At 37.7% G+C, this 25,846-nt stretch overlaps 1 protein-coding gene across 1 annotated transcript in view; it reads right to left on the reverse strand.

Moving 5' to 3' along the window:
• LOC103029428 (ATP-binding cassette sub-family D member 2) overlaps positions 1 to 25,846 on the reverse strand; it is a 34,834-nt gene that overhangs the window by 7,792 nt on the left and 1,196 nt on the right. Inside the window, exons 2-9 of the mRNA XM_007234940.4 lie at positions 24,863 to 25,043; positions 22,761 to 22,882; positions 8,860 to 9,031; positions 7,952 to 8,046; positions 6,943 to 7,088; positions 4,260 to 4,405; positions 745 to 829; positions 530 to 655 (exon numbers count right to left, since the gene is read on the reverse strand). Of these exons, the coding sequence (XP_007235002.2) occupies positions 530 to 655; positions 745 to 829; positions 4,260 to 4,405; positions 6,943 to 7,088; positions 7,952 to 8,046; positions 8,860 to 9,031; positions 22,761 to 22,882; positions 24,863 to 25,043 (1,073 nt within the window). The remainder of the gene's footprint in view (positions 1 to 529; positions 656 to 744; positions 830 to 4,259; positions 4,406 to 6,942; positions 7,089 to 7,951; positions 8,047 to 8,859; positions 9,032 to 22,760; positions 22,883 to 24,862; positions 25,044 to 25,846) is intronic.

Here is a 25,846-nt window from a genome sequence, read left to right on the forward strand (position 1 = left end):
TTTTTTTTGTTTTTAGATTTTCTACTGAATGTATGCAGCAGTATATTCTTGATAATATATATATATTTTTTTTTTTAAGTTTTGTCATATTGTCAAGAATATTGTTGTTGTCAAAGTACCATGACATATTGTGATATATTTTTAGGGCCATATCATCCACTCCAACACAGAAAGCTAAGCTTAATGATGCTACCAAATGTGGCATCTGGACATGGTACATCTTGCTAAGGGACTGTTGCATCTGTATTTCTGACCCTTTATGTATTAATTTGACCCTCTGTTAGTCTCAGAAAAACACAAAAAGCCCAATATTGCCATCACATTCATGCCAATAATTAGTGTATCAAATTTACAAATGTAATGTCTTATTATTATTTGCAGCTGAATAATACATTGTATTTTACAAAAAACAAGAGGAATTCACCAGGTTTTATATATAATCTTTTTTTCTTTTACTTGAATATTGTCCCTAAACCAAATTAAAATATGTTTATTTAAATGTTACAAGTGTGACGTGTTTAATCCTCACCACAGAGAGGGTCTATGGGTAATAGACAGCAGAGAGATTCCAGCATCTTTCGCAGCCTGGAAGATTTTTCCCTCCACATCAATACTGACGGCACTCGTGCACTCATCCAGCAGGGCGTACTTCGGCCTAAAATAAAGATTCAGAATTTAGAAATGTAGGTAGACTTCAGACACACAGTGGCCTATTTTTAAACTCAGCGCAGTGAGATGTTTTACCTCTGGTAGAACATGCGAGCCATTCCCATCCGCTGCTTCTCTCCTCCAGATAGAACGTCCTTCCAGTCCACCTCTGCCTCCCAGCCTGCAGACAGGAATTTTAAGTCATCTTAGGCAGAGACCTTACGAATGAGGAGACAGGCCACTGACTGCTATATCATTGGGATTTGTCATAACGCTAATTACGGTGCCTGTTTCAGCAAAGTCACATCCTTCATCTAAAACAGCCAATCAGTTTGCTGGTTATGCAGAGAGTCAGTGTTCTGTTGGGGAACCCCTCCCTCACTTAGTAGCCATAACAAACAGAAGAATTTTTTTTTGTATGTTATTAAGTGACTATAAACTGTTAACGATGTTTTTATCAGATTGTATCAGTGGTTTAAAATATGTTTTTGAAATGACAATCCAACATTTTGTCTCCAGCATAAACAGTCACTTTGCAAAGATAACTGCCGAGTGAACTGACTTGCCAATAAGGACTTAGGTCAACCATGAAGTTCTGTCAAACACTGCTTTGGAAATCATATACATAGATTTCATTAAGTTATAGTGCTAGATTTTATATAAAATTTAAAGTGCGCATATCATGGAAAACCAAATTGTGCCCCGTAAAATAGGCGATATTTTTTAACTCTCCAGCCCAAATAGTCCTCATATGTAAAACAATAGGTTTAGGACAATATATTGATATCTCATTGATATCTTACTGTTTAATCCTACTGTATTGCATCTATATGTGGTGTAGACATTTGCGCTCTAAACACCCTAAGACTGACCCCTCAAATTTAACTTTCTAAAGTTACTGCTTCATTATTCTGATAATAAAATGAACAGAGTAAACCTGTGGTGAAGAATATTGGTTGTAAAATTATGTGAAACTGACACCAATAAATCCATAAATCCTGGTATTGCTTAGTAGTTAGACAATAGTTTCTTCTCTATTGCAGTTGCAAAGACGCTCCATCCAAACACATCAAAAGCCTTTTATATGTCAGTGCTGTCAGGCAGTTTCTCTAAAATCATTTCTAAATGGCTTTATGATTGGAAAATGGAATGGAAAAGAAAAGCTGTGAAATTACTTTTATTCAATTATTTTACACATTTTTGCTCTGCTAAGTTCTTTATCATTCTGGAGATATGAGTTTTTTGCAGGAGAGCAATATACAGAACAATATACAGTATCAGTCTTAAAGGCTGATACAAAAACCATGCAGGATTGGTTCTTTTAAAGTGCTTCATGCTCTTTGACCAATTTATCTCCTAAGCAGTATCTCCCAGACCAAACTACAGTCAGTTCAGAAGGACAAATCTACAATAGTTATGTTTTTACTTTTTTTTATTCTCATGCCTTGCACTAGGGGGCATGGGCCACACTCTTAATTTTTACTGGTTTAATACGACCATGTCAATGTGCAAGTGTGACATGACAAGCTCATACTCATATTTTAAACAAGTTCATATTCATTAAGAAACAATAATACTAATGTTTAGGGGTTCAGACCTGAATCCCATTGAAAATCTCTGGAATGTAATCAAGAGAAAGACAAATGGTCACAAGCAATCAAACCAAGCTGAACTGCTTGATTTTTTTGCGCCAGGAGTGGCATTAAATCCTCCTAAAAAAAAGCAGTGTGTAAGATTGGAAGAGTGGTGGAGAGCATGCCCGGATGCATTAAAGCTGTGATTAAAAATTAGGGTTATTCCAACAAATATTGATTTCTGTACTCTTCTTGAGTAAAACAATAGTTTTGTTGCTTTTAAATAAATATAAATGAGTTTTGACAAGTTCTTTTTTATGCAAATAAATGCTCTAAATGACTAAATTTATTTGGAATTTGGGAGAAATGTTTTCAGTAGTTTAACATATACCTATAAATAGTGAAATCAGAAACAAATAATCATTTTGAATTGGTCTCTTTTTGAATTGGTATTTTTTTCCAGAACTGTATATGCGATATAGTAAACAATATAATTTCTATACAATCAATATACAATGCTTAGTTATTACCAAAACTGCCTAGAAAAGGTTAACGTGGCATCTAGTCACAGGCTTGATCTGTAACAGCAATCAATCAATCACACTCAGCTGTTGAGTGATTTACCCTGGCCCAAAGATTATATTCTTTATTCTTAAGTAATTTTTTAGCATTTATTTTAGCATATATATATATATATATATATATATATATATATATATATATATATATATATATATATATATATAAGGATGCAAAGTAAAGACTGAAAGTTAAGAAGCTTTTTAGTTTGTCTGTAAAGTTCTTTATCATTCTGCAATATACAGTACACTATAAAGTATCAGTCTTAACCCTAGTGTGGTGTTCATATTTTTGTTACTCTTTTACTTTGTTACTTGTATTTAATTCAGCCAAATTAAGCAATTTTACATTAAAATGCTTTACACATGCTTGCTTCACCTAAATTGCAAGCAATATAAACAGCTTACATGGTTAATATTCGCTCTTTACCTTTCTTATGTTACATTTCTTTCAAAAAGTGCTACTCTTTTTTTTGTTCTTTAATAAAATGTAAAAGAAAATGAATTAAACTCAAGATATGAGTAGAAAATTTGTTTAGTTTCAAATTTACAAATGAAGCAATGTTTATTAACCCCTGGCCAAACATACTGTATGTAATATAAATGTGTAGGGGGGGGGGGGTGTACAGTGTGTGTTTATCGAAAACGTGTTTTGATATATGTTTTTCCACAAAAAATGAGCCAATGCCAATGAGTTTGAGTTAGAAAAAATATTTTTTAGTATCATTTGATGAAAAATGAAAACGGGTCCCACAGACCCGAACACCACACAAGGGTTAAAGGCTGATAAAGTAATGTTTTAGTGCTTTGTGCTCTTTGACCAATTTATCTTCTGAGCAGCATCTCCCATATTGAACTACAGTCAGTCTAGAAGGTCAAAAAGTTTAACTTCTTATAAAATTAAATTAAATAATATTCCATTTAATAAAATACCTTATGCCGTCCCCTAGGAGGCCAGAGTTGCAGAATAAAGACTACTGTTCAAGCCCATAAAGCGCTGCCAGTGTACAAAATGGAAACATGTGATATCTTACATGTAGTAAAAGCTATATCCCACAAATCACAAGCACTTTAACCACACTGTGGGTGTGTGTAATAAACGCTGCATGCTTCTAATCCACACTAAGATGTTGTAAGAATCTGTGACACTGTAGCACTCAGAAGTATTTTCATAATCAGGATTATAAAGATTGCTTTAGTTGAATTACCTTCAGCTAGAAAACTCACACACACACACACACACAAACACACACACACAGCTCATTCATAGACCTTCACCCCGAACAACCTCATTAAGCCTCAGTGTCGTTATAAAAGCCTCGCTGGTGCCACAATAACAAAGCTCTTGTTTCCAATTAACAGAGCACAAGCCTGCTTTATACATCAGAAGCTTTCTGAGTGGAGAGGTGTTGAGTAAACGCTGGTCAGCCGCGCCGCTGTGGCTGTGTAGTGGACGTACCTCCTTCTCGGGACACGATGTGGTTCAGGTTGACGATGTCCAAGATGCTTTCCAGATCCTTGTCTCTGAAGCCTTTCTCATGCATGTCCTCTAATGAGTCGGGATAGATCACCTGGTCCCGCAGCGTCCCCACAGACATGTAAGGCCTAAACACACACATTACAACACAGTGAATAATTTAAATTAAGCATTTAACAGATTAATAAAAGACAATATTAGACAGGTCAAAGGCCAATGTAATCATGTTATAGACAAGTTATAGACAATGTTAGTAAGATTAGAGAAAAGTTATAGCCATTAAAGGGCTCATTCCATCATTTTTTCATTCATTTTAAAATGAGTTTAGTCTAGTTGTGGTCTCTAGTACAAATGAATGCTATGTGAGCTGTTTTTTGTGAAAAAAAAAAGTGCTCTGGTGAGCCTGTATAACGCTGCCTTAGTCCAGTGGAGGAGTGAGCGCAGAGAAACCATAGGATTTTGGTTCATGCTCAAGAATATTCATACATGCAAACATATCGCCTCTGACTGGCTAACAGCACTGCAACACCAGCAAGGCGAACAACAGTTAGAAACGTTTTTAAAAAAAGACATTTATACTCTAACAACAGTCTTTGTCATGCCATATGTTACTTTACAACATGTGTAATACCCTGCTAAGTGCAGTTCAGCCACTGACATAGTCTCAGAGTCTCTGTAATATGCCAAATCCACCGGGGATCCTATGTAAACCTATCGAAACACACAGAGGTAGGTAGTCCAGATCCAGAAAGTAAAAATCCACCCCGGGGTTTTGTTAGCTAAACTGCAGCAGGTGGATTTTTACTTTTAACTAGTGTAAACAGAACTGTTTTATACATACCTACAGTACCTCTCTCAATTGTACTTCGCTGATGGTGTTTTTATCGACAAATTCTAACCATTCGTTCCTTAGCTCTGAATTACTGGGCAAAGCACATAACAATGATGTGTTATTTGCACAAACAACACAGGAACAATCTGCCATGCTGTTCCTAGCACTGTTAGCTCCTGTCTGATGAGACGTGACGGCTTTAGCGCTGCCTGTGGATGGTTGTGCTAAAGCCAACACATGTCTTCAGTGTACTGGTGATAGGTAGAGGTAGCCTACCTTATCACACATACATTATTTAAATTACAGACAGAAAATAGATGTGGCTTAACCTCAAAATGAGTTTGAGGTATTTGAAATGTATGTATTTAATGACAACAGACTAGAGACATAAAGTATCTATGACCGTATGTCAATATATTTATGTTTGTGTGTGTGTGTGTGTGTGTGTGTGTGTGTGTGTGTGTGTGTATGACACATAAACGTGAATATGCAAGATGTCGCATTGTCACCACCCCACCTCATTCCCAATTCCACAACACCTGGTATAAGGCGTTAGGTTAATTTAATCCATTTCCCTTTCATGTAGCTAATTACATAATTACACAGCTCTTCGTTACTGAGCTGTGACAGCAGTAAAACTGGTGCATGTGAGCGTTACGATGCCATAAACACAAGTGCTCCCTCTTTCTCTTCCTGTTTCTGATCAAAAATTCACTGCTCTCCAGGGCCCGTTGTGTGTGAGAGTGTATGTGTGTGAATGTGTGTGTGTGAGTGTATGTGTGCGAGCCTGTGTGTGAGACTGCAGGATGCGGTAAATATTTCACAACTAGTGGATTATATTTCCTGCCTTCAGTTACTGCTCTCTACTGTTACCTTCATCGCCACGTGGGACACAACATGTTGGAGAGTCAGACAGTGTGTGTGTGTGTGTGTGTGTGTATTGGTACACCACCAATATTTATTATTTTTCAGATTCTCCAATTAATTAATCAATATGTTTAACCTCTTGAACCCTAGCTTTATTTGATACCATTTTGCATATTTTGCGGCATCCCACAAAGTTCTATCTCACAGCCAATGAAACTCATGATGCAGTAATGCAGTTATGAGGGTGACTGTTGTAAAATGCATGTCAACACAACAATTGTACAGAATAATAATGGTTTCAAAGTAGGGGTGTGCCATATCATATCGTATGCTATAATTTCGCCAACATTTTTGAATATCGTGAACGATATTTTACTCTAAAAATATCGTGCCATATCACCCACCCCCACTTATTACATCAGGGTACCACTTTTTTCACACTGTTTTCATTTTCCATTATATATCTACTAGAGACAGATTACGAATGTCCAGTATCACTTATTTTACTTAATCCTGGTTACATAGAGATATTTAGAGGGCATTATAAGTCATCATGACATTCTGGATCATTCACTTCTGTTACAAATCTGATCAAATTCTTGTATTTTTTTATATCTTAGGTAGGGGTGTGATATATATCATATGCAATAATAAAATGATTTTTTCATTTTGTTGCAGTAGTGTGTTCTTGAAAAAAAAAAATTATATTGCCACGAGTATCGTTATCGCGATACTACCATGAAATATCGTGATACTACTTTAGTGCCATATCGCCCACCCCTATTCCAAAGTAGATATTGAATAATACAGAGCATATTTGAAATTTTAGTTCAATTTATTTCAGTCTAAACTTACATTTGAGCCTCAAAAAGTGTTAACAAAATTAGTATTGATTGATAATTAATTGGTAAAGATAACTAATTAATAAGATTGGCATTTGACGGGGTCATGTGTGTGTGTGCTTACCTTTGTGGGATGTAGAACATGTGCTGTGGGGCGGGTTTGTAGAGCAGGCCACCGTAGACAGGCCATAGGCCGCTGAGGATACGGAACAAAGAGCTTTTCCCACAGCCGTTCGGTCCTGTGATGAGAAGGTGCATGCCCTCCTCTACCTGCACACCATGCAGTAACAAACACACACACATACACACACAGCAGAGATGTGTTAATTTGTTTACCACATGCTTAGAGTACTAGCGAACTCTGCTTCTGTGCTTTTTTGGCAATGCTGTTCTAAACAAAGCTCTGCAGCTCTGTTCTAAATTCCCCTCCAGTACACCATATGAACCAATATACCGCTCTGCACTAGCGCCCCATAATAGACAGCTGTACACATGCACTTCTGGACAAGCTGAGAGATCCATAAGAAGCAGCTGAACTGGGAGAAACATGTGGAATGAGATGGTAGAAAAACAGTTACAGGATTTTACATGAATAAGTTTTGCACTGTTAAGACAGTTCTAGAAAGAGATCTCATGCAGCTTCACCACAGTTCAATAGTGCAGTAGCAACTTTCTGATCTGGAGTGGAAATTACAGAGACCCCATTTTCCCGCATATTGCATTTTCCCTTTCCCGCATATTGCTTTTATTTAATGTAGTACTTATTCTTAGAATGCTGTGGCATGTTGTGGAACACTGAGGGATCAAACATGTCATGAAGCGTCTAGGTGTGCCGATGTGTTGTATGCAAGGGGTTTGTTCATCATGTTGCAAATGTTTTTTTTTTTTTTCAAATTTGAACACTTTCTGAACATTAAAATAAACAGAAAAAATTGTAGAGTAAAAATAGTAATCCTATAAATAGTAATAGTAGAATGAATAGCAATGCTATAAATAATGACAAAATGAAATGCACATAAACTATAGTATAGTATAGAAGTATGTACATTGTATTTCTGTAAGTTATAGTAAGTAAAAGTAACTGTAAGTGTAGCAAAACCAATTCAGAAACATTACAGTGAAACAGCTCTCACCTTAAAGTTCAGGCTGGACACAACCACATCCCCATTTGGAGTGATGATGGGCACATTCTCACAGACTATACCCTTATCCACATCAATGACTTTCCCTAAAGGGAACAGAAACAAAATGAGACAAGGTATCTACACAAATAAGCCTTTTTAATGCTGAGCAAGACTGAAAAAATGAGTGCTCTGTTTATAATTAGCATATCAGCAGCAACTGGTGAAAAGATGTGAAACCACAGTGTGGTAGTGAGGGGAATAGGGGCCCAGACTGAAACCCTGAGAGCAGATACAGTTACTGTCTCTAGAGACCCATCTAAATAATGCAGTTCCTGTAACGGTCAGTCGGTTACACACATCACAGCATTGGTGCATCTCTGAGAGCTGAACAGCTGATAGTGGCCTTCAATTCAGAAATTCAGCTTTACGTCTTAAAGTGCAAATGCAAAGTGATCCAATCTCTCAGACCACCACACTTCTACACATCTACACCGATCAAGTATAACATAACTGTGGGTCTATATCTGTTTCTCTGTATACTTTATTAGCATCCTCCTTTCACCCTCCAGAGAGTCCTATTCTATTGGCAGTACTTTTACTTGACAGGGAAAAGAACAGTTGTGTGTACATTTGCATATCTGTATTAGCAATGGATGTAACCTAAGCTGCATTTATAGGAAGGGGTGTTCACAAACATTATACAGGAGTTAAAATCTGACACGGTACATGTGTGCTGTACCCTTACTCCAATCACGAAATCCGATCACATGTGATCAATGGATTCGCAGAAATGGAAATGCCGGACACAGTAATACTTCTCACTGTCTAGTTGTGATCAGGTCACTTGGGACAGTGGTGAACAGGGGCCAGTATGTTAACTCTAATACTGCAGCTCCATTCTATTGATCTCACCATACCTTTGATCTCCAGAGGCCCGTCAATGTGCAGCTCGTGTCGCCCCCCGCTCTTCTTCTCCCCGTCCGCTGCTGTCGTGGATACGGATGCACGCTTGTACACGCCCCTCTGCACCTCATCAAACACCAGGAACATGTTGTGGACTCGGGCCGTGTATCCGGCCAGTTCTGTGACCTGCAGAGAATGGGTCTAGAGGTTAGGGTGAAAAATATGGTGCTAATATAACAATATAACACACAAAAAACTGTGATCAAAGTAGGGGTGTGCCATATCGTATCGTACACGATAACATGGGCAAAAAAAAACAATTTTGTGAACGATATTATACCCTGAAATATCGTGCCATATCACCCCCCCCCCCCCCCCCTAAATATCAGATCAGGGTCCTACTTTTTGCTGTTTTTAGCAAAAGAAAAAATCACACTGTTCTCATTTCCCATTTTATATCTACTAGAGACAGATTATATCTGTCCAGTATCATTCATTTTACTTTAATCCTGGATGTATGGAGATATGTAGAGCGCATTATTAGTACCGTAACATTCTGGATCATTGACTTCTGTTTCAAATTATTGTTACTGAATAATTTCTTTTTTTTTTATCTCAGTTAAGGGTGTGCCATATAATACCGTATGCAATAAGAACATTTTATATTTATTTTGGTGCAGTAGTGTATTCTTGAAATATTTTGTTTTAATTCAGTATTTCATCATATCGCCAAGATTATCAGTATCGCAAAAATACCATGAAATATTGTGATAGTATTTCAGGGCCATATCGCCCATCCCTAAATAAAAGTGTATGTTAGTGTGAGAGTAACTATAAAGGTAAAGATAAAATATTATTTGCAAGATAACAATAGATTTTAATAGACTTTTTTGAACTTTTAACTTTTTATTATATTTTGTTTATTTCTATTTTTTTCCCATTTTCTCCCCAATTTACAAGGCCAATTGCCCAACCCACTCATTAGGACTCCCCCTATCACTAGGAGGGTGAAGACTAACGCATGCTTTCTCCGATACATGTGAAATCAGCTACCAGCTCTTTTTAAACTGCTGCTGATGCAGCATTGCTGAGTAGCATTACAGCGCACTCGGTTCTGATACATCAGCTCATAGATGCCTTGTGCTACGGACGGACATCATCCTTTAAAGTGCTGAGGGAAGAGAGCACCATCTACCCACCCAGAGAGAACAAGGCCAATTGTGTAAATTATAACCTTATGCAACTGAAAAAAAAAAAAAATAAAAACATTTAGGAAGACTCTACATCTGTGGCACATGTTTCTCATATACAGCTCTGGAAAAAAATAAGAGACCACTTCAGTTTCTGAATCAGTTTCTCTGATTTTGCTATTTATAGGTGTATGTTTGAGTAAAATGAACATTGTTGTTTTATTCTAAAAACTACAGACAACACTCTCCCAAATTCCATATTAAAATATTGTCATTTAGAGCATTTATTTACAGAAAATAAAAAATGGCTGAAATAATAAAAAAGATGCAGAGCTTTCAGACCTCAAACAATGCAAAAAAACAAGTTTTCAGAAAGAAAAGAGTTAAGAAATCAATATTTGGTGGAATAACCCTGGTTTTTAATCACAGTTGTCATGCATCTTGGCATGTTCTCCTCCACCAGTCTTACACATTGCTTTTGGATAACTTTATGCCTGCACTCCTGATGCAAAAATTTAAGCAGTTCAGATTGGTTTGATGGTTTGTGATCATCCATTTTCCTCTTGATTATATTCCAGAGATTTTTACTTTGGTAAAATCTAAGAAACTCATCATTTTTAAGTGCTCTCTTATTTTTCCCAGAGCTGTATCTCTGCACAGGTCAGTCAGACCTCTCTTGCTGGGTCAGGTTGGCTCCACTCTATTTACCAAAGCCTGGCTTACAAACATCATTGCCCAACAACTGTAATTAGAAGCAGCACAAGATTTAGAGCAAAATTACACAACGTGTGTAGAATGTTTTAGGCAAATATCAGTGTTGTTTCCAAAAACAATTGATCATTAGTTTATCTGTAATATACAGTAGGTCCACTGTTTGAGAGATGGTCTAATGGCCTTTGCTGCACTACTTTAGAGTTTGCTACGTCTGCTTTATAGCTGAAAGTGTCACAAAGCAGGTTCTTACAATGAAGAAAGCTTCTGGATAGTGGATACTGCTGGTTTTATCACTTAAAGGCATGTACTTTTGTCCATGATAACCTAGTGTTCCACATAAGCAATTATGTCTATACAGGGTCTATAAGGGATTACATAACAACGCAGTGTGGTTTGAGGCCAGTGTGTTAAGACTTAGCACAATGCTAACTGCTATGATATGTTTTCATTAGTTTGTGGCTTTATTGGCACAGTCACACCAGTTCGATACAAACCTCAGACAACAAACATGTCTAGACTGATTGCAAGATACATTTGGGATTAAAAAAGTAAAATAAAAATAATATAGTGAACTAACACTTTAAAATAGGAAGTTGGGAATATTTAATGAGTATTAAGCTGAATTTTAAGGAAACAGCGGGGACACACACAGCCTCTCTCCAGACTCTCAGATTCAGCAGGGGGAATAATTTGCCGTCTTCAGGGACACTGAGGTTCAACAAACAAGCATTCTGCTTCCATGCAGCCATGGAGATCAGCACTCTGTACCCACAAGGCCAAGGGTGCACTCTGGGAGGTGAAATAAGGAAACCCTGAAACCCCTGCTAGTAATTTTCTATAGGGATACTGCAGAGAGGATACAAAAATTGTAAGGATCTGATTATAGCATAATTTATATACATTAAATCACACTGGACTAAATAATATAACATTAAAAAAGTAAGAAAAAATTTAATGTACTATATTACATTTAATATATTACATTTAACACTAATTCTGGCAGCCAGTGACTACACTTCCACATGTGTCTGACAGTCAGACTGATGAGACGGTTTATGTGTGTGTGTGTGTGTGTGTTGTGGGTGGGGGTCAAGATTTAGTGTGTTCAGGTTGCCTTTAAAACTCAGATCAGTCGTACATGGTATTAATGTACGAATATACTTCAGTAACACTATTTTCAGAGAAAGACGTTCAGCCAATCAAGGCAAAGAGGGCTTGAGCTTATCTGCTCTAAAGAAGGATTTACAAAATTAAAGATAATGATAAACATACATTTTGAAACTGAGTCTAAGACCATTTTGAAGTTTTTAGACTTACTGGCAAAAAAGTTGCCAATAAAGGATTATAAAATTACAGTAAATCAATATGGAGAAAGATTACAGCACATTAGTGTATAATAAGAATAGTAATTTACTGTAAGAAAAAAAATAACAGCATATTATACCTTTCTAAATCATTTGTTTTTTGGATTAGCAATTTTAGTGTTTTAGCATACCTAAAGCGACTCTGTTGGTGGCGTGTGTGCAGAAAAGGCTTCTTCTCCTTGTGTAAAATAAGCTGAATAGTTGAATGATGCACAGTGACTCCATCTGCAGCAGGATGATGTTGTAGGTTTTTGGAGCTCTGGAGGTCTGTGGGTTGACTATGACTGTTCTCACCATCCTTCTCCTCTGCTTGCCTGAGATTTTTCTTGGCCTTAACTAGAACTTTGCCTGTGGTCTTTCATTTCCTCACTATGTTCCTCACAGTGGAAACTGACAGCTGAAATCTCAGAGAAAAATCTCTTTTTTGCGTCCTTCCCCTAAACCATGATATTAAACAGTTTTTGTTTTCAGGTAATTTGAGAGTGGTTTTGAAGCTCCCATGTTGCCATCCTCAGAGAAGATGCAAAGAGGAGAAAAACTTGCATAACTAAAACTGCTGATCCAAACAACCAATGATTTACAAAGGAAAACCATAAAAAAAGATCAGGGGTTCCCAGAGATTTTCACAACACTGTATGGAGTAAACTCTACCCAAATTGCTTCACATTATCACTTATTTAGTAGATACTAAATGCTACTTTTACAGTCTATAATTGGATCTAATTAGGAAGGTAGATTTGATGTGTTTTTGCCTGGAACATTGTTAAACAGTTAATTACTGTGTGAATTTATAAAAAAAAATACAGGAATTGGTTATAGTGCTGCTGCAGAGCTTTCAACAAGTTCATAGTAATAACCGAATACCAAGCCAAGATAAGCACTGGATAATATTCCAGAGTTTTTTTTTTGTTTGTTTTTTTTAAACTTTATTTTTATTTTTGTTTATGAGTAGAACAACAAAACAAACTGAGGCCATGGGGAGACAGCAGGGGCACAGAATACCATACGTCTCTAGATACACCATTAGTTACACACCGGGCAGGGGAAGTGCATTGGGGGGGAGAGAAAAGAGGAAAAAAAGTAAAATACATCAATAATTAAATATTGCACACAGGCTGTTCATTCTTCATTTGTGGATAGATGGGATGCATATTTAGTCCACTTATACCAGTACCTCATTCCTTTTTCTTTCTGTAATCTTAAAGAATGTCATCATTTCCATTCGGTATAGGTAATTAACAGTCTCTATAAAGAGGTCCATGTTGGGGGGGCTTCTTTTCAGCCAGCACTTTGTAATTGCCTTTTTCCCAGCTGCCAAGAGTACCTTTAGCAAATAAGCATCACACTTTTTAACCTTGCTATTTCACTATCTTTATAATTGCAGCCCAGTATAGATTGTAAGGGGGTGTCCTGTAAGGACAGCTCAATGTCCTTCCACCTTGCTTCATACGCTGGATTGCACCAGTACACAATAGGTCTTAATTGAGCTGATAGGTAGTAAAAAAAGACAGGGTAAGCTCACGCCACCTTTCTCTCTTGGAAGTTGTAGGGTTGAATATTTCACACGTGGCCTTTTGTTATTCCAAAGAAATCTAGACAGTTGCTTGTCCCATTCCCTAAACTGCCCGTGTGGGACCTCCACTGGAAGTGATAAGAACAAATATAACACTCTAGGTAGAATATTCATTTTAATTGTCCGCACTCTATTACTAAAATCCAAAGGCAACTGACTCCACCTTTTAATATCCTCATTAAGGTTCTTAGTTATACAGTTATAGTTAATCTTGTATAGTAAGGATAAATCTTTTGTTATATATATTCCCAGGTACTTGATGTATGGGGAGGACCACTTGAGGTTGTAGGTTTGAATGAGTTCTGGTGAAGGAGTGTAGTGAAATGCCAATTTCTGGGTTTTGTTAATGTTAAGAACATACCCAGAATGACTCCCATACATGGACAAAATGTTCATCAACCGAGGTATACCTAGTTCTGGATTTGAAAGGGAAATCAATACATCATCTGCATATAAACACACTCTGTACTCTCTGCCCATGATAGATATATCTTCTAGGCTTGAATCCTGCCTAATAGCTTGAGCCAGGGGTTCAATGAACAGATTGAATAAGGTAGGACTTGCAGGGCAGCCTTGTCTGCATCCACGTTGTAAATCAATGTAATCCGATAAACTCCCATTCACTTTAATCCTTGCCAAAGGAGAAGAATAAAGTGTGCGTATACAATTTATGAAGTCTTCACAAAAACCAAACTTGTTCATAAATTCCCACCCCACAGAATCAAAAGCTTTTTCAGCATCTAAGCTGAGTATAACAGAACTTATTTTGTTTTCGTTGATATGATTTACTATATGAAGAGCCCTCCTTATGTTGTCTTGGGTTTGTCTGTTCTTTATGAAACCTGTCTGATCTTCATCAATCAAAAGAGGCATCACCTCCTCCATCCTTTTGGTTAATATAGACGCATACAGTTTGTAATCTGTATTAAGCACACTAATTGGTCTATATCCTTTACATTCCATCTTACTTTTGCTGTCTTTCGGGATAACAGATATAAAAGCTTCTCTCCAGGATGGAGGCAATGCCCCCTCCTTCAGAACATAATTAAAACAGGGCTCAAGTAAAGGGAGGAGCTGTTCTCTAAAGGTCTTATACCACTCTGGCGGAAACCCATCCGTGCCAGGCGATTTACTAGAATTAAGATTGGAAATTGCCTTGTCAATTTCCTCACTTGTTATTGGCGAAGTCAATTTATCATTATGTTGGGTACCTATACAGGGAAGGTCTAGAGAGTTTAGAAACTGCTCTATAGTGGGCCCATCAGTTTTATCAGGCTGAGTGTAAAGAGATTTGTAATATTTCTCAAATGCTTTCTGAATTCCAGTTAGGTCACTTACTATCTTATTTGAAATAGGGTCTCTAATTTTATATATTGTATGTTCTGCTTCTTTTTTCCGTAGTCTCCATGCTAGAGTTTTTAAAGATTTTGGACCTGCCTCATAATATTTTTGTTTCATGAATCGTATATTCTTCTCCACTTCTTCACTAAAGATTTTATCTATTTCTTGTCTGGTTAGTTTAATTTTCTCTAAGATAGAGGAAAGTTTGTTGGTACCATATGACTGTTCCAGATCCCTCAAATCTTTTTGTAAAGTGAACAACGTGATATTTTTTAACCGCTTCATCAATGCAGTTTTGGCTATAATTTTTCCCCTTAAGACTACTTTAGATGCATCCCACAGAATAGATGGGCTTACCTCTCCATTGGCATTATCCTTTAAATATGTTTTTAAATCTGCCACAATTTCTGTTTTAAATAAGGCATCATTCAACATTCCAGTATTTAATCTCCACAATGTTTTCTTGGGAGTGCCATCTAGATGAAGTGTTAGGTATAAACAAGAATGGTCTGAAAGATCCATTGGACCTATTGTACAGTCCTTTAGACGGTGCATATCTCGGCTGTACATGAAGATATAATCTACAACCCCTGGCAAAAAGTATGGAATCACCAGTCTTGGATGAGCACTCCTTCAGACATTTCATTCTGTAAAACAAACTCTGATCAAAAACATGATACAATAATAAGGTCATTCCAAAGTGCAACTTGTTGGCTTTCAGGAACACTCAAAGAAATGAAGAAAAAACATTGTGGAAGTCAGTGAATGTTACTTTTATTGACCAACCACAGGGAAAAAAATATGGAATCACTCAATTCTGAGGAAAAAAGTATGGAATCACTCAAATTGAAGGTAGAAAATAAGGACACACCCAGTCAATTTCCTTTCCCTAAATGGACACCTGCCTCAGATTAGATCTGCTCGTTAGTCTGCAGTTAAAAACACCTGCAGTCATGACACCTTGGAGGGCTGCTGGACGAATTAGAGTGGCAAGAACCATGGCTCCAACAAGAGAAATGTCTCTTGAAACAAAAGAGAGGATTGTGAAACTTCTTGAAGAAGGTAACTCTTCACGCATGGTTGCTAAAGATGTGGGCTGTTCACAGTCAGCTGTATCCAAGATATGGACCAAATACAAACAGCATGGAATGGTTGTTAAAGCCAAGCGTACTGGTAGACCGAGAAAGACATCAAAGCGTCAAGACAAGCAACTTAAGGCCATTTGTCTTGAAAACCGAAAAAGTACAACTAAACAGATGAAGCATAAATGGGAAGAAGCTGGAGCCAATGTATGTGACCGAACCGTAAGAAATCGCCTAAAGGAAATGGGATTTCAATACAGGAAAGCTAAAAGAAAACCATCATTGACACCTAAACATAAAAGAACAAGACTGCAGTGGGCTAAGGAGAGGCAATCATGGACTGTGGATGACTGGATGAAAGTTATCTTCAGTGATGAGTCAAGAATCTGCATTGGACAAGGTGATGATGCTGGAACTTTTGTTTGGTGCCGTTCCAGTGAGATTTATGAAGAGGCCTGCCTGAAGAAAACAACCAAATTTCCACAGTCCTTGATGATATGGGGCTGCATGTCAGGCAAAGGCACTGGGGAGATGACTGTGGTTAATTCTTCTATCAATGCACAAGTTTACATTGACATTTTGGACAGTTTTCTCATCCCTTCAGTTGAACAGATGTTTGGAGATAATGAAATAATTTTCCAAGATGACAATGCATCGTGCCATAGGGCAAAAACAGTGAAGGCATTCCTTGGAGAAAGACACATTCAGTCGATGGCATGGCCTGCAAATAGTCCAGATCTCAACCCAATTGAAAACCTGTGGTGGAAATTGAAAAAAATGGTCCACAAGAAGGCTCCGACCTGCAAAGCTGATCTGGCAACTGCTATCAAAGAGAGTTGGCACCAAATTGATGCAGAATACTGTTTGTCACTCATCAAGTCCATGCCTCAGAGACTGAAAGCCGTTATAAAAGCCAAAGGTGGTGCAACTAAATACTAGTGATGTATTTTGAATCATCTTTTGTTTATCTGTTTTTCATGATTCCATACTTTTTTCCTCAGAATTGAGTGATTCCATATTTTTTTCCCTGTGGTTGGTCAATAAAAGTAACATTCACTGACTTCCACAATGTTTTTTCTTCATTTCTTTGAGTGTTCCTGAAAGCCAACAAGTTGCACTTTGGAATGACCTTATTATTGTATCATGTTTTTGATCAGAGTTTGTTTTACAGAATGAAATGTCTGAAGGAGTGCTCATCCAAGACTGGTGATTCCATACTTTTTGCCAGGGATTGTATTCTTGAGTGAACCGCATGTCGAGCAGAATAAAAAGTAAATTCCAAATCAGATTTATGTAGTTCCCTCCAAATATCAATTAAACCCAGATCTTGCAATATTTTATTCAATCTTTTTTCAGTAGGACTCTTTTTGCGTTTCTGATTTGTTGTATCTAGTTTAGGATTTAAAAGCATATTAAAATCCCCTGCACAGATCAAAGTACCATGTGTTTCAGATGCTATCAAATTAAATATTTTCCTGAAAAATGCCATGTCACTCCCCGGGGGAGCATATACGTTAAGTAATGTAACATCATTATGGTCGAGTTTACCTTTAACCAACCAACTGAATCCCAACTTTTTAAATTTTCCATGTTCATCATTGGACAGATGGGTCTCCTGCCAGAAAGCTATGTTCACCTTTCCCTTTTAACCTTAGCTGACAATACTTTATAATACTGGTGCATATATTGTAAATGTTGACATCATATGCTGCAGCACTCCAAAACAAGACCTCAAGAAACGAAAAACAACTGAACTATAATACAGATTATCCTCACTCTGGGCTTCCAAAACAAAAGATGCCATAAAGGCTCTAAACGTGAGGGGGAACAGGCCATCTACTGGGGTCCCCCATAAGGACATCCTTAGGGAAAGGGGAGAAAAGAAGTGGTGACGCGGTGTCTATAAACCTGCATCACAGCCCTTATAATGTCACTCAGTAAACTTAAGGAAGGTGTGTGAAAATCGAGTCCAGCTGTTCACAAATACACAGTTTTACAGTGTCTTTATGGAGATTACTCATCCATTTCGGTGGACGCAGGCTCTGACCTCCGAAATCCCCGCAACTTCTCCCGCGCATTCGTCTGGGGGTCCACTTTACTCCTGCTTCGGTGCGTGACAACTCCCCCGGTAATATTCCAGGGTAGGAGTTTGGTGAGGGTTTCCTCAGTAATACCGCTGGCTTTGCTTGTTACCATAGAATCCAGATGAAACCCCCGCCTCCGTAGTTCCTCCGCAGCATGTGAAGCGCTTTGAAAAGTGACGGGACCCGTGTCAAAATGGACCCGCAGCTTAGACAGTGGGGACTGGAAGCGTATCCCTTCATCCTTCAGCATTCTTTTAATCGGCGCATATTCCTTTCTCTTTTTCTGCACTTCTTCTGCGTAGTCATGGTCGAAGAACACACGTTTGCCTTTTACGTAAATTGCCTTTTTCCACGCAGCCTGGAGAATTCTTTCTTTTACTGAGAACCGCAAGAAGCGAACCACAATTGAGCGCGGCGGAGCTCCGTTCGGCAGCTGAGGAGCGAGGGAGCGGTGAGCTCTCTCAATGCCCGCGTCTCTCTCCGTGTTCAGCCCCGCGCAGTCGCCCAGCTCCGTTTTGATCAAACCTTGCCTGATGTTGTTTCTCCCGCTGATTAACTAGTAACTGTGTGAACGCCTCTTTAACGCCAATGTCCCAGGTTTTTGTATCCGCCATGCTTTCTTCCACCTCGCCCAGGCGCCTCTCCGCGTCATCAATTCGGTTACAAGTGTCCTGAATCTTTTGGTGAATTTCGGCTGAAAGGTCGTTTAATTGTTTTTTAATGTCCGCGGTGAAACTTTCGCGGAATTCAGCGAGTTCTTTCTTCAGCTCTAGTGTTGCTGCAGCCGTAACTTCACTCACCACTTGGCGAATTGAGCTTAGTGTTGCTGGTTCTTCATCAGCGGCGGCGCCATCTTTTGCTCCGAAAGCAGTGTTTGGGTTTTTCTTCTCCATTTCTTGCTCAGATTTGGCTTGTTGTTTTATCCTTCCCTTTTTGGATTTGTCCCCTTTCATCGCATGCCTAGATAGGTCAAATATGTACGAAGTAGCATTCGAGTTCGGGGAATTTAGAGAGGCTGAAGCAGGAGCTAACTTACTGTGCGGCCATACCCGACGCAGCGCCAACCGGAAGCCAATATTCCAGAGGTTTAAGGATTTAAGAGTAGCAGTTAATGTTTTATGGACAGTTAATGGATCTGTATAATGGCCTGTAGTTTAGCAGCAGCTTTGAGGGTGGGCTTTTGAGGAAGGGCTTCTGTGATTTAGGCCTGACTGCTGTTTTCCACTCCCAAACAGATGGAAGATTAAATCACCCAGTAAGACTAAGCCAGTACTGGAGAACCCGGCTTCCAGCTTTCACTGCCCTGGAGCTCCAACATTACAGAGTTGGGGGTGTGACCTGGGGGCTGTGATGTCATATCCTGCACTGCTTGTGATTGTGTGAGGCCCTGATGATCAGCTGAGCTGTAATTTTACAGTGTTAGCTCAGAAACAGGAATGCACCTGGGATTCTGAGAGCACCTCTGCTGAAGAAATAAACACACATGCAGGTACGGGCCTGTTCAGAACGGTACTAAATTATGTACCTATTGTTTTTTTTAGATGACTACAGGTATGTTGGGAGTAGGGCTGCCACAAACGATTATTTTTATAGTCGACTAATCACCGATTATTTTTTATGATTAGTCGACTAATCGGATCATACGTTAATTGAATATAAAACACAGTTTATCACAATAGAATGCAGCTGCTATTATACAACCATCATTAGATTTCAGCTATATGCTAACTAAAAATAAAAACAATTAAAATCATAGTTCATTAAACCTTTAATGAAATATGCAGCTTGTTGTAACAGACAATTATTTTACTGTTTAGCATAAAGTGTAAACAACTGTGTAAAATAAGGATAAGGCACTGGCATTTATGAAACATCTCAACCGTGAGGTTGTTTGAACTATTATGAAAAAAAAGTATATTAATAAAAAATGCCTCTCTGTCCAGATATTGTGTACATTACCGTCTCTCTGTCGCACTCAGTGTGTCTTTAGTTTCTGCCCGATCTTGTTTTTCTGCCAGTTCTTGGGCTCCCTATCTCTTTATAAAGGCGTTTTTCCCTGTCCGCGTCCCAATTCACTAGCCAGGGCAGCGGTCTGCACAGATCTGATTGGCAGAGGAGAGCGTTTGGTGATTTTACACCACACATGACTGATCTGTGAGTTTACTGCACCGAAAAGCACTGAAAACAGAAGCCACTGTCAGAATGAAATCCTTCTCTGTAGTTTATCGGTTTGGGACGGCATTTGTGACAACGTCTGGGTCTGGATCCGGATCGCGGTCCGCCTATTAGTGACCTCTGTTTTAAAGCTATCAAGATGAGTAAGTACTAAGTTAACGCTCTGTTTACGCTAATTTTAGCAGCTAAATAGCAATTTAGCTTCTTCGTCATTTAATCAGCCACAACATGCCTCCTTTTCAGGTGCTCGTGCATCGCGGTTGTGCTGCCGAGGAAGGCAAGTTCTTCATTGCAGATATTGCATTGCACGCGTTTCACTTTTATTTTCTTGGTGATCCCACACTTTTGAGTTCTGTAGCGGGGTAGCCATGAAACCAGAGCCTGTCTGTATAATGTCCTGAGATGTCGTCCACTACCTACCCCGGTTTCCACTACTGCGCATGTGCGTCCAGGACAGAAAGGCAGTCGCAGCAGTTTGGAGAGCAAAAACAAAGAAAAAAAAAAAAAAACGACTAATCGACTATTAAATTAGTCGTCGACTATTTTAATAGTCGACATAATCGTGACTAGTCGACTAATCGTGGCAGCCCTAGTTGGGAGTGTGCAAAGGGTATATAATGAAAGAGTCACACTCTGTAGAATAAGAAACACACTTTACAGGCATTACACAGTGTAATTATATGGCAGTGAACACACACACATACAGACTATGAATGAACTCATAAGGAATCATGTAGTAAGTAGCTGTTAACTCACGGGTTCTGAGGCTAGTAACTCTGATTAACTTATTCTGTGCAATAGAGTAACTCTTGGTCTTCCTTTTTTGAGGCATTCCTAATGAGAGCCAGTTTCATCATAGCTTTTGATGGTCTTCGCGGCTGCACTTGAGGATATGTTTAAAGTGTAATAGATTCCCCTCAAATTCCTTTTATTTCTGTTTATAAATAAAGGTTAATCTACAGTTACAATAGATACAGGAATCACCAGCATAATCTGTTGTACCCATACTGCTATGTGACGCATCTGCCATAAAGAGGACTCATATTCCTGCACAACACAGATAAGTTTTCTTATTCTGCTGTTCAATGGGTGATGGCAGCTTGCCTCAACTTTCTGTAAATTGGTTTTGTCTGCACAGTCTGCACCACCTAGGAAAGTGTTTTTCCTTTGCAGATGAACCTGTGGCATGGTCCATATGTGGTTTGCGGCACCTTTCACACCGGCCTGTTTGTTTCACGCCAAACTAAAAAGTGTAAAGGTCCGGAATAAACAAGGAAACTGTGAAAGTACTTTCAGTGTAAACATTTCATATGAACCACTGCCCTACATAAAAGGACACACAAAGATTCCACCGTAGATTTTTAGCTACTTTTACACTAGGGTTGCAAGGTTTAGTCCACATGATCAGCGAAGACTGTAAATATTGAACGTGGGAAGGAGTAATGGACTCCCACACTCGACTCACTCTCCATCTCTCCGTCTTTAAAAATGTCTAACACACAAGGATTATTATTTAAACATATTCCCAGCATTTAAACGGCATTTTAAGTGCTTGTCTTTTAAGTGCCACTTGTCTTTTGAGCAATAGAGAAAACCTCAAATCAAGTTTACCATAAGTTGAAGCTCCACCAGAAACGTTTACTGAAAGCAAGGTTGCCAAGTCCATTAAAAATATCCAGCCCAAATCTGTCTTAAACTTGCCCTTCAGAAGGTAATTCTAAACCAATATCCAAGGTTTCCACAGACGTTCACAAAACAGTATATTTTCATTTTGAACAGTTTGCAACAAAGGCTTTTTGGGAGTATGGTATGGTATCGGGTTTTAGAGGCAATACAAGAGTGCAGTACAAAAACAAATATTGATAATAAAATAAATAAATACTAATAAATAAACAAATAACATATAAATGATAAAATATTATTTTTTAATTATTAAAATTGTCAAGTACTTACATATCGCTGTCAGTAAAATTATAACAAAAACTTCCTCACAATAGAAGAGATGGCTAGTGATCAAATTCCTAGTAATAAATAAATTCCGTTAATATTTACATTGAAGAAATATTTAAGTGACCCATAATAAATTATTTGTAATTTTTAGGTTAATATAGATACATTGACTATCAAAATGTCCAGCAAATGTCCTAAAACATTTTAGCTTTGAAGGTGCAGTAAAATATGAATTGGATTATAACCCTTACTAATTCGATGAACAAATAGAGGGTATGAAAAAAACTAATCGTGACTAATCAACTTAATAAATAAATATAATAAATAAAAATAAAATAATAAAATGACTACTAAAAAAGTCATTATTAGGTGCAGCCCTAATCTACACAGTACTTCACCTCATCACTGCTGAGCAGTACATGTCTATGTATCGGGGCTTTACCTCTTTATATGAAGACATGATTCTCTCGATGGCGTCGGCTCCGGAGGCCAGGAGGTTGCGGGCAGTGGTAAAGGCCTCTGTCCTCTCGCTCACTAACACTTGAGTCTGACCATCAGCGAGTTCTGAGAGAGGGAGGAATCAGATTTCACACAGCAATCAGCTTTCCACTGTAGCACAACTTTCAGCATGCAAGTTGCTGATATGACACAATATAGTCTTCTGAATTGATCCATCTATACTCACCCACAAATGTGCTTTTATAGTAGCTTTTACTTCTATATTGTACACAATGCTTACAAATATATACTTTAAAGTTGCTCTACTCTAGTTACTTTAGTGTATACTCTACTATTAACTGGCAATATATTAAATTTACTGCAATCCGTCTACAAAAGTGATCTTCAACCCTGCTTGTAGAGCTGGACAATATGGACGCAAAAAATATCATAATATACTTTTTAATTTTGGTCGGTACGATACAGTATAATTCAAATATCAATAAAAGTCACTGCAAAATATTAAAAAATATTATTTAAAGACATTTTTATGAAACATTTGCAAAAAAATGAATCAGTAGTGGCAGATTCTTAAAAAAAACTGGTATTTAAGTATTCCATCATGCATTGCACAGCAATTTTATTCAATTTTAAATGCACATCATCTCAATTGAACAGCCCCAAAATGTAATGTGCAGTTGAGTAAGTGTTCTTTAAGCTAGGGGTGGGCAATATTATATCGTATAAAATATATCATAACACAAAAATATCATGATATTAAAAATCCATATCATGATAATAGAGATGTTCTGTCTTAAAAGTAGTGTATTACTGTGAAGCTTTAAGTGTATTTATTGTATAATTGTTTTAGTTTGCAGTTTATATGCATGTATTATATTTTTTGCTGCATTATATTATTTTATGCTATATTATTTATTTTGCCACATTATAATTATGCTGTTATACTCTTATACTATATTCCTGAAATTAATAAATTATTTTTTTGTTTTCCTATATCGCCAAGTATATTGTTATCGCAAAAAATACCCTGAAATTTTAGAGCCATATTGCCCACCCCTACTTTAAGCACTGACGATTTCCTGATGATAAAGCACATTGCATCGCAAATATCATAATTTTGCCCAGTTCTACCTGTTCCTGAGAAACTACTGTACCTTCAAAGCTTTTGGGTCAATCCCTAATCTACCACAACTGTTCCAGCTTCAATCAATTACTGTCTTATAAATGATTGGGTGAATGAGATCCATTTGATTCAGTCTACATTCTAAACACAGCATAAAAACTTATTATATCATTAGAAAACTTTATTATATGCCGCCATCATCAGCTAAGATGCCTAAAACATTTTGCACAGTATTGCACATGCATTTTTAAATACATTTTTCTACATATGATTTAAATGTGGTGGAGATTCACAGCTGCAGCTATGGATGAACACGATTGTGGGAGGTGCTTTGGTCACTTCCTTCATTTGTTTTTGACTAGCAAGTCTATTTATGAGGATCCCAATCCGGGGACACTACTTTAAAGCTATCTGGGAAGAGAATAGAAATGCAAAAAAAGGTTTATTGGTCTGTTGACTGGAATAACAATGGCATTGATGACCTTAATGCATAATGCGCACTAACAGCTGTGGTGTAAAGCTCCTTTGCTAGTGATTTCCTATCATTTAAAATTCAAATGAAGTCCTTCTCCTTAGATCACCAACAATTAGGCTAAACAAGCAAGCAGTGCTTATATGTTGTAATAATAATTAAATAGTCTAAATACTGATTATTTGGAACTGATGCATTACTTTTTACTGACGCTGGTATTTGGAAGTCACTACTTCTAATACATTATTTCAATAATGTATCAGTGCCAAAAATCATGAGGTAAAAATATAAAACTCAAAGAAATCACATCCATATTAAATGAAGGAGATCCCACACACATATTCCACAGGTCAGGGCACGGGATACTACTTTCATGTCCTATGACATTTGGTTTGTCAGTGTCTCTTTATAAAAAAAATCATTCTTTGAAGTGGCATTGAAAAGCTACATATCAGCCTTTGTGACACACAGTATCAAAATAACTCCTTACCATTGTCAGCAAAGCCTGTAGCAGTGATGATGGGCACAGCGACCATGACAAGGCCACAACCACTCCACACATACTTCATGAGGAACTGTTCAACCATGATGTACCACAGCCTTTTGGACAGGATGAGGTTCATCTGCTCAGCCAGGGCCTTGTAGCATTTCTGCAGCTGCCTCATCTCCACCTGTCCCGTGCAGGAAATATGATAAACAGTGTTCAGAAGACGCTAGACTACAAAGTTATTGAAACATGAGTTAAGCTCAGAGAATACTTTAATGATCACAAGGTTTGGGATTTTATACCAAGGCCGCCACTGTTGGGCCTTGAGCAAGCATTGTGACTCTTAAATGATTCAAATGTGTCAGAATCGGAATTCAGATTTCTGCTCATTCTTAAATTATTCAAACGTGTAAGAAACAGATTTCAGAGTAATGCTTACTCTGAGTGCACATTGAATTAGAAGGCGAGTTGAATGCACATGAGTCAAATATGTTAAAATCAGAATTCTGCTCACTCGTAAATGATTCAAACGTGTCAGAATCTGAATTCAGAGTTCAGTTCACTTAAATGATTTGAATATGTCAGAATCAGAATTCAGAGTTCAGTTCACTTAAATGATTTGAATATGTCAGAATCAGAATTCAGAGTCATGCTCACTCTTTGAATGATTCAAATGTGTCAAAGTCAAAATTGTGTTCATTTTTAAATTAATCAAATGTGTCTGAATCAGAATTTTAAGTTCAGCTCATTCTTCAGAATTCTGGTTTCTTTTAAATGACTCCTAAACGTGTCATAATTAGAATTCTGTACACCCTTAATGATTCATATGTGTCAGGACCAGAATTTCAAAATCTGTTCACTCTTAAATGATTCAAAGCATAAGAATAGGAATCAGAATTCAGAATACTGCTTACTTTAAATTATTTGAATGCATGTGGTTCAAATGTGTTCTTCAAGTGAATCAAATGTGAATCAACCCAATTAAAC

This window comes from Astyanax mexicanus, chromosome 2 (genome assembly GCF_023375975.1).
Source record: "Astyanax mexicanus isolate ESR-SI-001 chromosome 2, AstMex3_surface, whole genome shotgun sequence".
In the NCBI taxonomy this organism is placed as follows: Eukaryota; Metazoa; Chordata; class Actinopteri; order Characiformes; family Acestrorhamphidae; genus Astyanax; species Astyanax mexicanus.